This window comes from Olea europaea, chromosome 16 (assembly GCF_002742605.1).
Source record: "Olea europaea var. sylvestris chromosome 16, O_europaea_v1, whole genome shotgun sequence".
In the NCBI taxonomy this organism is placed as follows: domain Eukaryota; kingdom Viridiplantae; phylum Streptophyta; class Magnoliopsida; order Lamiales; family Oleaceae; genus Olea; species Olea europaea.
This window is the reverse complement of record NC_036252.1, coordinates 4,462,405-4,472,471: the sequence shown is the minus strand read 5'-3', so window position 1 is coordinate 4,472,471 and position 10,067 is coordinate 4,462,405. Positions and strand designations below refer to the sequence as shown.

The 10,067-nt window shown below is 35.9% G+C and overlaps 1 protein-coding gene and 1 pseudogene across 2 annotated transcripts; one reads left to right on the top strand and one right to left on the bottom strand.

Moving 5' to 3' along the window:
- Positions 1-967: 967 nt before the first annotated feature.
- LOC111412521 lies at positions 968-4,462 on the top strand (annotated as a pseudogene).
- Positions 4,463-6,750: 2,288 nt separating this feature from the next.
- LOC111411796 (protein TIME FOR COFFEE-like) lies at positions 6,751-8,616 on the bottom strand. Of its 2 annotated transcripts, XM_023042398.1 has the most exons (6): positions 8,368-8,613; positions 8,208-8,277; positions 8,023-8,112; positions 7,462-7,937; positions 6,994-7,339; positions 6,751-6,882 (listed from the first exon to the last, which is right to left on the bottom strand). In XM_023042398.1, exons 4-6 carry the CDS (start codon positions 7,513-7,515, stop codon positions 6,854-6,856), a joined length of 429 nt encoding a protein of 142 aa, XP_022898166.1. In that variant the 5' UTR covers positions 7,516-7,937; positions 8,023-8,112; positions 8,208-8,277; positions 8,368-8,613; the 3' UTR covers positions 6,751-6,853. The 2 variants fall into 2 exon arrangements, with proteins under 2 accessions (XP_022898166.1, XP_022898165.1); XM_023042397.1 differs by lacking the exon at positions 7,462-7,937 and having other exon boundaries at positions 8,368-8,616.
- Between the last annotated feature and the right edge of the window lie 1,451 nt (positions 8,617-10,067).

Genomic DNA, 10,067 nt, shown 5'->3' with positions numbered 1-10,067 from the left:
CTGGAAGAGCCTTTATATTTTTTCTTCATTGAATCCCAAATATCCTTGGAAGTTTCTTTGCTTAGAATAGTTTCCAGGATATATCGATCAATAGCTTGGTACAAGTAATTTTTTGCCTCCAAGTCTTCCAACTTTAGTGCTTTCAACTCTGGTTTTTGTGCTGTTGTTAGTGCCTTTCCAACAGCGGTGCTACTACCCCAAATTCAATAACATGCCAGTATTCCTTAGACCTCAAAAAGTTCTCCATTAACATGCTCCAATGGTCATAGTGACCATCAAAGCGAGGAATGTCTAGCTGCACAAAATTTTCAAATGCCATATATACTTGCTAATTCAATACAAGGTCCCGAGAATTAATAGAAAAACTAGCAGCATATCAGATATACAACCTGTTTTTAGAAGAATTATATATCTGTCAGGAAGTAAAAATGTGAACAGACTGAATTTGTTGCTGCAGTAATGAGCAAATTAATGCAAAATGGATTGAATGTTTTTGCACTACAAATTTGTTGCTACAGTAATAAACAAATCAATGCAAATTGGATTGAATATTTTTGCACTACAAATTCTTGGAAAGGGTGGATAGATTTTTGCCTAAAAATGGCTATGATACCACTGTTTGCTTGAAAGAAAAATAATATGCTGCTACAATGAAGAACAGGAGAGTAAATGGAGAATAGTTGGTGCAATTTTCTTTCAACCAAAAGGGGCTTTATATAGCCATTTGTACAGTAGAATTCAGCATTAAATCTGGAGAAAATATCTTATCCCTACTGACTAGTTCATCCTCAATGACTTATTCAACTGCAGTTAAGTAAAACTATTCCTTGGGACTGGGTCACTACTACAAAATGTGCATCTATATAACAATAGACAAATAAATGATAATTAATTTCTAAGACATTCTTATATGAAGTTCTCTTTCTCTCGCTGATAACTCTACCCGGTCACTGAATCAAGACTCGGAATGTCTTTTCTGACCGTTCTAAAAGATTCTCAACGGCTTCTTGGTATTGGGTTAAGGAGAAAAGCTATCTTGGGGTTGAAAAACATCGATGTTTATGCTAATGGTACCACAGTTTACCTTTGCTCTTTTATACTTCTGTTCGCAAAATTATTTCTTCTCGATTTTAAAACCCACCGCAAGTGTATGGTTCGTTAACAAGTAGTAAAGTGGACTATGAGTCCAAGTATTGTTCCCACGAGGATTAAATTAGCTCTAATTAAACTAATGTGACCTTAACCGAATCTAATTGAATGAAAATTTGGTTTAAATATGAAAACCCTAATTTTGGGAGAAATCCCCAATTCGAAACCCTAATTGCAAAGAAAACCCTAATTTCAAAATTGGAAACCCTAATTTCAAAATTTCACTAATCTAATGAAATAAATACGCAACTGAAATGTAAATATGCAATTTTAGATACTATTGTATTGAAATGAATTGAAATGAAATCATTAAGAACTTGAATCCCATATTGACTATTAAAAACCCTAATTTCACAAATTCAACGAATCAATGAACAAAATGCCAATTCAATGTTCCTAAATTATCCAATACACTCTCTCGATATATATTGAATCTATTCTTACACATCACCAGCCTATATTTCTATGGATGATGCAATGTATAAGAATGCATGACTTTTTATGAACATTTTCATGAATTGCATAAAGCATAGAGGTAAGTTTCCATCCCCTATCGGACCCTATGTCGATTTATATTCTATCGAATTTATTCCCCTTCTTTCGAATGCAAAGAATAAATCATCTACAATCACATAATAATTGGCCAAATAATTATGGAAACATTCAAATCATATAAATCAAACATTTGTCCAATCGAAACTAATGTTGAATTTATGAAATAACGGAAATTTAAATCATCAAAAGGTTCATCAAATTCCTAATGAACAAAAACCCTAGCCTATAATCATCATTGCAAAATCAAGAAATTGAAAAACGAAATTAAAAGATAATAAGAATACACCCGTATGGAATTTTTTCAATCCGTGTGTAAAATCTTCAATCCGTTTCGAGCCCGTGTGAAATTGAATCCAAAATCAAGTTTCTTGCCTCCAATTTTGGTCTCTCTCTTCTCCTTGGTCGTTCTTCTCCTTCATATGATGAATTTTGGTATTTATATCGCGTCCAAATTAAGTAGGAAAGGAGTTTCAACCAAAACGAAAAACTGCGCCCGAGACCCAAAAATTATTCTATGCCTTCTATGCGGTCGCATTGTTCAAATTGTTTGGGCTCATTGAGTCCCTGGAGCCTTCTATGCGACCGCATAGAAGGTTACACTATGCGGTCGCATAGAAGTAACCATCTATGTGGTTTGTTCAATTTGGTCCCTGAACTTCTTTGTTGCTTCTCTTGACTTCTTTCTTCGATTTCTTCATTTTTTCAATAAATTTTATTTTCCAATTGATGATTGATACCATCAATTCTCATGCCCCTCATTCGGCATATCTTTTGAGTATTTACGCTTTAGTCCTCGAACTTTCAATTGTCTTCATTTCAGTCCCTCTTTAATATTTTCTTCTTCCATTTGTTTTGCTTTGTCATTGAGCTCACACTTGGCATGTCTTCCCTCTCGTTTTGCATTTAGCTCAACTTTTCAATATTTGCACATTTGGTCCTCGAACTATCAAATTGTTGCGTTTTGGTCCTTTTTCGGCTCTTTTCTCCTGAATTTCACAATTTTCATTGAATTACCTACAATGCATAAATTTAACTGGATTAAGTCACAATTCAACCATTTTATCCATGTTTAAGTCATGTTTATGATCTAAATAAGTGTGTAAAAACACACTTATCAACTTCTCTTGTTTTTTAATCCATTATTGTTTTTGCAGTGTGAACTGTGAACTTCATTCGAGTTTTGATGAATATAAGGAAATACTTTCTTGTGCTAATGTCAACTAGGGACCTTAAAACCTTAAAAAAACAATGTAACGTGAATTCTCATCCATAGTTATCCAAGTTTTGAATCACCTCGTCCAAATGGTTAAGTCATGAGAAAGGGACACGATTCTTTATTTGAATTTACTCTTCAATGAGTCCACATTTACAATTCATTGAATTTAACAAAACATGTGTACAATTTTCAGAAATAGACAAAGGCGAGACTTGAACTTACGACATATGTATGTTTGCCACGTTGAATCACTTTATTTAAAAGTTTATGCAGTTAGATAGATGACTTATTTATTTAAATTTATTGTTTATCAAAGAGACTCATAGTCTTGGTTTTTCAATTTCTTTTATCATGATCGTCATCGAGCATTCCCCACAGTTCTTTTTGCATTGTTGATAGGCGTATAAGCCGATGATGGTTATGCAAAGAAGTTTCTTGGTAAGAAATATGGAGCACTTTCTACTGCTGAATTAAAGGGAAACAAACAGTTAGAAGAGGATCTAATGGAAAGTAATGTCCGTATGACTGTTAGGATTCAAATAGTTTGTGGAAAATTTAGCATTCGTTCTGTGAGGAGTGCTTTTGAGGAGTCAGTTGGTAGCTGGTTAAAGAGGTTTAAGACGAAGGACAAAGAGTTGCTCCAAAGGAAACAAGCTTTACTCAATTATGTCACTGCCTATTGAATTTTTATGTTTTAAAATACTTCTTGGAAAGTAGCTGTTCCTGGGGCCCATTGGTATGACTTTTAAGACCTAAAAACTACTTTTGTACTCGTTTGGTTAATTTTATAAATGTATTTCTTTTAGTTTCGAAGAACTTTTAGAGAAAACTGATCCAATGTGATTTATTCTAAAAGCTCTCTCAGAAGAGAAAGTTCTTTAAAAATTTAGTTTTTAATCACTAATTTAGATTCGAAACTCTTTCTAGAAGTAGTAGATGCAAAAGAAGAAGTGCTATCAAACAATGCCTAGTATTCGAGAAGTGCTGTTATTGAACACTTCCCTCTATCGTGCCTACTCTCTCTATATACTATGTTGTGATTCTATGTTGACACAGGTTTTTGGCCTGTTGATAATTTTTAATATTCACGGTTGGAGTGCTCATTTCATTTGTTTATATGCCTAATATGGTCTTACACGTACAGGTTCACTTCTCAGTTCAAAGACGAGTATAAAATACCTCAGAGGTCTATAATCGATCTGTCAAGAGAACAAGGTTATGTTCTTTGCACTATAAGTAAAATAATGAGTGCCATTTCTTTTACAAATGCATCATTTTGTTCTTGATATAATCACTTCCTTTTTCTTATTTAATATTGTCCAATACTCTCTAATAATTTTGTCCTTATATTTTTTTTCATCATATCAACTGTATACATCGAGGTTTCATCTGCATTATGTAGTTGATGGAGTAGAGGTTGACAGTATAGAGAGCAAACTCTTGTGTTGATCAATCTTAGATCTATACATTGGCAATGAACCATTTGATCGAAAAGCAAAAGAAGACGTTGAGCTCACCTTGGGTTCTTTCGTTGGAAAGTAGCAATGCAAAACCTTGTCGTTTGGAACAAGGTACACACTAGTCGAGAATGCTATATCTAATCATCCTCGAAAGTTATAAGGATTGATAGTTACTTAATGCAAATGTAACTTTCTTGTGCATGTATTATATATAAAGTATGTGAATTGAACGTGTCTTGTACAAGATAAATATCCCCTTGTTAAGTGAATAATTTACCAATTCTGTATGGATATTTTTCCTCTGAATTACCTCATCTAAAAGGTTAAGATTTTCCATTCATAATTTTCAGTAACAGTTATGGCACGATTGGTATGCTATGCTAAACAAAATTTGGATGAGATTAAAGAAGAAAAAATTTAAAACTATCTCGTATTGCATATCAAATATATCCTGGAGAACAAATTGGGGTGGAGCTCCATGCTATATGATAAATCAACCTGACCATGTTATTAATTCAATAACGTAGTGACGAAAACTAACATTGGAAGAGACATCAACAAATTTACATATTAAAGCAAAATTTGACATTTAAAATAAATAGAAGGTTAACAAGATGGTATAATAAAACAACAGATTATAGATGAAGAAACTAAGAAAGAACAAATTTCTATGATTGAACATCAAAAATCAGTCTAATATGTATTCGTCATCATTATCAGATTGACAAAAATAAAGATTTGTGGGTGTCAACTTATAATTAAATTTCAAAATAGCAATGCCAACCTTCATCCCTTCTGAGTAGTTGTTTCTTTTGATATGAACTTCGCTCCCAAGGAATGTTCTATGCGGTTTTAATACCGTAATAAAATTATCAGTACTTGAGCTCTGACGGTTGGGATACGTGCTTAAAATTGGCAGCACATTCCTTCCACAAACTGGGAAGGACTTCTGGCTTGGCCTATTTGGAGAAGGCTCCATGTTTTTCAAAACGGGAGAATTAGATGGCGACCCAACTACTAAGGATGCTGCTGGATTGTTTGCAGCAGTCAGTTGTCCTTGAAATGATGAATCTGAGAATAAACCACTCCTAAAAGATATCTGTGTCTGGCCTTGAGAATTTCTTGGTTGTCGCTGAGGAATGTTTGCAAGGCTTGAAGTAGCAGACACAGATGAAATTCCTGGAACTGTTATTCTAGCAATGTTCTGCCATTGACTAGATACAGATGAATTATTCTGATACACAGAAATTTGTGAATAAACACAATTGTTATTTGGGACACTGCTAGTAACAATAGAACCAGGGAAACATGTTGGTTCCTTAATTTGAGCTGTACCACTCAGCTGCATTTGCTGCTTATGAAGATGAGCTAGCTACTGTTGCTGTCGAGAATTCAGTGTGTTGATAGAAACCAAAGATGTGATTGCAGCTGATGAACGAAAAGGTTGATTTCCAACAACAGGATTTCCAAAAGGATTTCCAACAACAGGTATAGGGAAAAAATTGACTGTTTGAGTTGAACCATCAAAAACAGAAATTCCCGCAAGAGATTGAACACCACTTGTTTGGAGCTTCCACAAGCTAACACTCTGTCCATCTTCAGTATTATTTGAACTAGGTATAGTTTTTCATTCAGGTATCAACGAATTCTTATGTTGTTGCACCATTTTAGCAACAGATGCCATCTGATACCCATACTGAGCCTTATCATGAAACATTTGAAAGATTGCAAAATTTTGTGCCATGGACGATAAGTTAATTTTCGGAGTCGTAGAAGCATCAGAACCAAGGACAAAGAAAATGCCTGATGGATGGTGTCAACTTTACCATTAGACCCCTGTTTTTGTGGATCACCAGGTTTATTGCCTATTGCACCACCACTCAATTTCACGAGAGGAATCAAGGCAAAATTCGTTGATGGAATTGGAATTAAAAAGTTCGGGCCACTATTTGTATTTAGAGATTGAGATACTAAGTTATTGGCGACTGCTGCATTACTTTTCCTACTGATATCTGTGTCAAACTTGCCAGATGAATGGGATGGCAGGTGTTGCTGCTTCTCTAAATGCACTGTTGGCATAAGAAAATTATTGATGTTGATTTTAATACCAGTTTGTTGGTCACCATGTTGCGACTTGTGGGATGAGGCATCACTGGATGTGCTAGTATCTTGTGGAGCTGATTGGACTAGAACATGAGAATGGGACAACAGTGGCTGACTTTGAGGAAAAATGAACGGTGGCAAATAATAATAACCATTGAGAAAAGGCACAATTGGGACCTGTGTTCCTGTAGGAGGAGGAATTTCAATGTTGTTGGAATTGAATAGGGGAGCTTCATTGGAAGGGAATTTTGAATAATTAAAGCTCACTAAAAGGAGTCCCGCAGCTAAATTAGTAGACAAAGATGTGTTGCCGATGATAGAATCAGATTGAAAAGTTCCGGATTGATTATTGGTGACTGCTTGACGATGATCAAGTGGAAAGATAAAAGCAGGGCCATGCTACAAGACAATGAGAATATTACAATAAATCTTCTAAATTTTCGTCATTGTAATCCAGCAACTCAAAATAAGATTTATCAACTAATAAAAATTATGGACAGTGCAACTTACCAGCAGGGACTTGCGGTGGATCTTGTTGAAGGACATGCTTTCTGCTTTTCGATTTATCCAAACTTGCAACAGCTTCCAAGCTTTTATCTTTTCCGTTGTCTCCTTTAATTGTAGAATTCTGACCTCCTGGAAAATAGTCTGCTCGTAACAGGTTTCCAAGTATCAACTTCTCTGTTTGTTGCATAGAATTAAGATTTAATGTCTTCGCTCCACATAAAGTAGGAGCAGCTGCACCAGACCACAGAGCCTTCTCGGTAAGTTGCTGATGATAACGAATGTTCAGTGCAATATACTGATGTGTTGTGCATATCTTTGACCGAGGCTGTGAGAGATCAAAAGGAGGTAGCTGCACATTCCCACGTTCAGTACAAATTAAGGCAAATTAATTAAAGAATTCAAAAAAATAAAAATAAAATGGGATAAAGAGGAAGCAAAAAAAAATCATGTCAGAACAAGTAAAAAAATCACCAAAGGAAAGAAGAAAAGACACTTGAAATGCGGTTGAAGATCTTGTACTTCCATTTATGGTATTGACTGTCTACAGAGAAGGCACAAGTCTGAATATAACTTGTTGAACAATGGGCCATGCCAACTGGAAAAATGATAGAGGACGTAGTAGGTAGAGAATTCACACCCCGAATGAGGAAGAACACCAAGCCAGCTACTCGTAGCAATTGGGAAAGGTAATAAGGAAGATTGTACTACGAAAAGGACAACCCAATTACATTAGAAATTTAATTCTGGAGGACTTTACATCGAATTTTCTGATCGTTCCCACCCTGCTGTTGTGATTTACTAGGGCCAATGCTACTTGAAATTTCAGGATAAGGCTTCTCTGTATCAAGGTTTGGCAATTTTTGCTTAACACCAATTATTCCGATTTTTTCCTCTTCGGGTTGCATTATAACTGCTAATGGATCATCCAATTCATGAGTCTCACTCTTCTGAATCATAGAACAAGAGGAAAATATTCAGTAAAATTATAAAAATAAAATAATATTCTAGAAAGAGGCAGGAGAGATGACACACCTTTTGAACATTCTGGGTCGTACATTTAGGATCGAACACCATACAAACCAAACCATCTCTTTCAGTGGATGAAGGCAAGGGCGGAGGAGCCTATTAAAATGTAACCATCTTCAAAATTCGCAGTAAAGAAATCAAAACCAAAAAATCGCCAGAAAAAAGATAATCAATATTTTAACGCATCTCACCATCAAATCAATCGCAAACTTGGTCTCCCAAATAGTCTCAACCTCCATTGCCGTACTCTTCCTGTTCACTCTGAGCAGAGAAGCAGTAGGTATATCGTAAATATGGAAAAGTAGAGCGATAAGAAGGAAAGGAGCAAAAAGAAACAAAAGTGATGCTCACGTTTTTGTCCCTTTCGAATCCAAGGGTTCATCAACATTGCCTTTGGCACATGGCGATGATTCACTTTCTTTTCAAGCCAACTTTTCCTCTTTATTTGCTACGCTACAACAAATGGATTTTTGGGCTGCTGTGTTACTTGGGAATTTATCTTTCTTCGGCTTCAATGGGTCAACCACGATCGTTTTAGTATCTACTTCCATTAATTGATCATTTTGAGTGTGAAAAGTATCGTCCCCAGCTTTTTTCAAATTCAAGCCCGTATTTCACCAAATTTCAACTAATTATATTATGGAAAAGTTGTAGAGGAAAACGATTTGACAAACTTCTTAATTAATAAAATAAAATAAAAAATCATAAACTCATAAGGGAAGATGACACAAATCAAGGAATTCAAAAATCATAAAATCAGCAACTCTATCTATGCAATTAGTTTGGCCAGAATCACTCCATCTATGCATCAGTTTGGCCCAGAATCATGAGATTTATTCTTTGCAATGAAAGTAAATTTAGTGATTTGTAATTGCTGTACATTTCCTTAGGTAGAATTAAATGTCTATATAAATTAACCAACATGATCAATGAAAAGTGTGTGTTCAAAATTCTCATTGAAAGTGCCTTGTGTCTTATTCTCCTACATGGTATCAGAGCTTCAAATCTCTAACGAGAAACTTGATCCCAAATCAGCCATGTCTTTCTCAAGCAACCTAAACCCACATCTGTCCTCCTCTACAGACACACCCCTTGTTGTTTTCAACATTACTGCCCAAATCAATGAGAAGCTTACACCCTCTACATTTCCATAGTGGCGTGCTCAATTTGAAGCCCTTTTAATCGAGTATGACCTGATGGATTATGTGAATGGAGGTTCTGTATGTCCATCCTCTGATGGCACCCCATCATCCATCTAAAAAAAAAAAATCGTTGGGTTAGACAAGACAAACTAATCCTAAGTGCTATCTTAGCATCAACATCCACAACAATTACTCCGCTCATTTCCTTTGCCAAGACTTCACAGGAGGCTTGGAAAAAATTATCGACTTTGTATGCTAGTAAATCACCTACAAGGGCTATGCAACTCAAGGAAGAACTCACCTTGATCCAGCGTGGGAATCGATCGATTCCAGACTACTTACATGCTGTAAAAGCTCTCGCCGACGAAATCGCACTCATCGATCATCCGATTTCCGACGATGAATCACCCTTTACGTTCTCAACGGATTGGGACTTGATTTTCGTGAAATAGCTGCTCCCATTCGGGCTATGGAAAAATCCCTGGCTTTTGAGGAACTTCATGATCTACTAGTGGGGTATGAAAGCTATTTGAGAAGAATGGAAGCTACAACTCGACAAATTGTAGCTGCTGCAAACTTTACTAGTTAAAGAAATGGAAGCTTTGGAGGACAACAGTCAAAGAGCTTCAACAAATCAAATGGGCAATCAAAGCAGCAATCCTCTTATCGCCCATTCAACGGTAGAGATCAACGCTGACCAAATCAAAACTCGGGAACATTCAACACAACCCAACGACGCTTCCAGCCAAAGTGCCAGCTCTGTGATCAGTTGGGCCATACTGCCAAAGCCTGTCCATAGTTACAGCAAAATGAAGTGACGGTAAATTGTGCTACTTCATCAAATACAAATGAAAATAAATGGCTCATTGATTTGGCAGCCTCTCACTATATCACGGGTGATCTCACAAA

Excerpts from the sequence above, each read along its gene's own strand:
- LOC111411796 (XM_023042397.1), bottom strand. The coding sequence starts at position 8,255 with ATGGAGGTTGAGACTATTTGGGAGACCAAGTTTGCGATTGATTTGATG. Across the intron at positions 7,340-8,022 it reads CGACCCAGAATGTTCAAAAG|CTACCTCCTTTTGATCTCTC; the intron begins GTGTGTCATCTC and ends GGGAATGTGCAG. Across the intron at positions 6,883-6,993 it reads TCCACCGCAAGTCCCTGCTG|CATGGCCCTGCTTTTATCTT; the intron begins GTAAGTTGCACT and ends ATTGTCTTGTAG.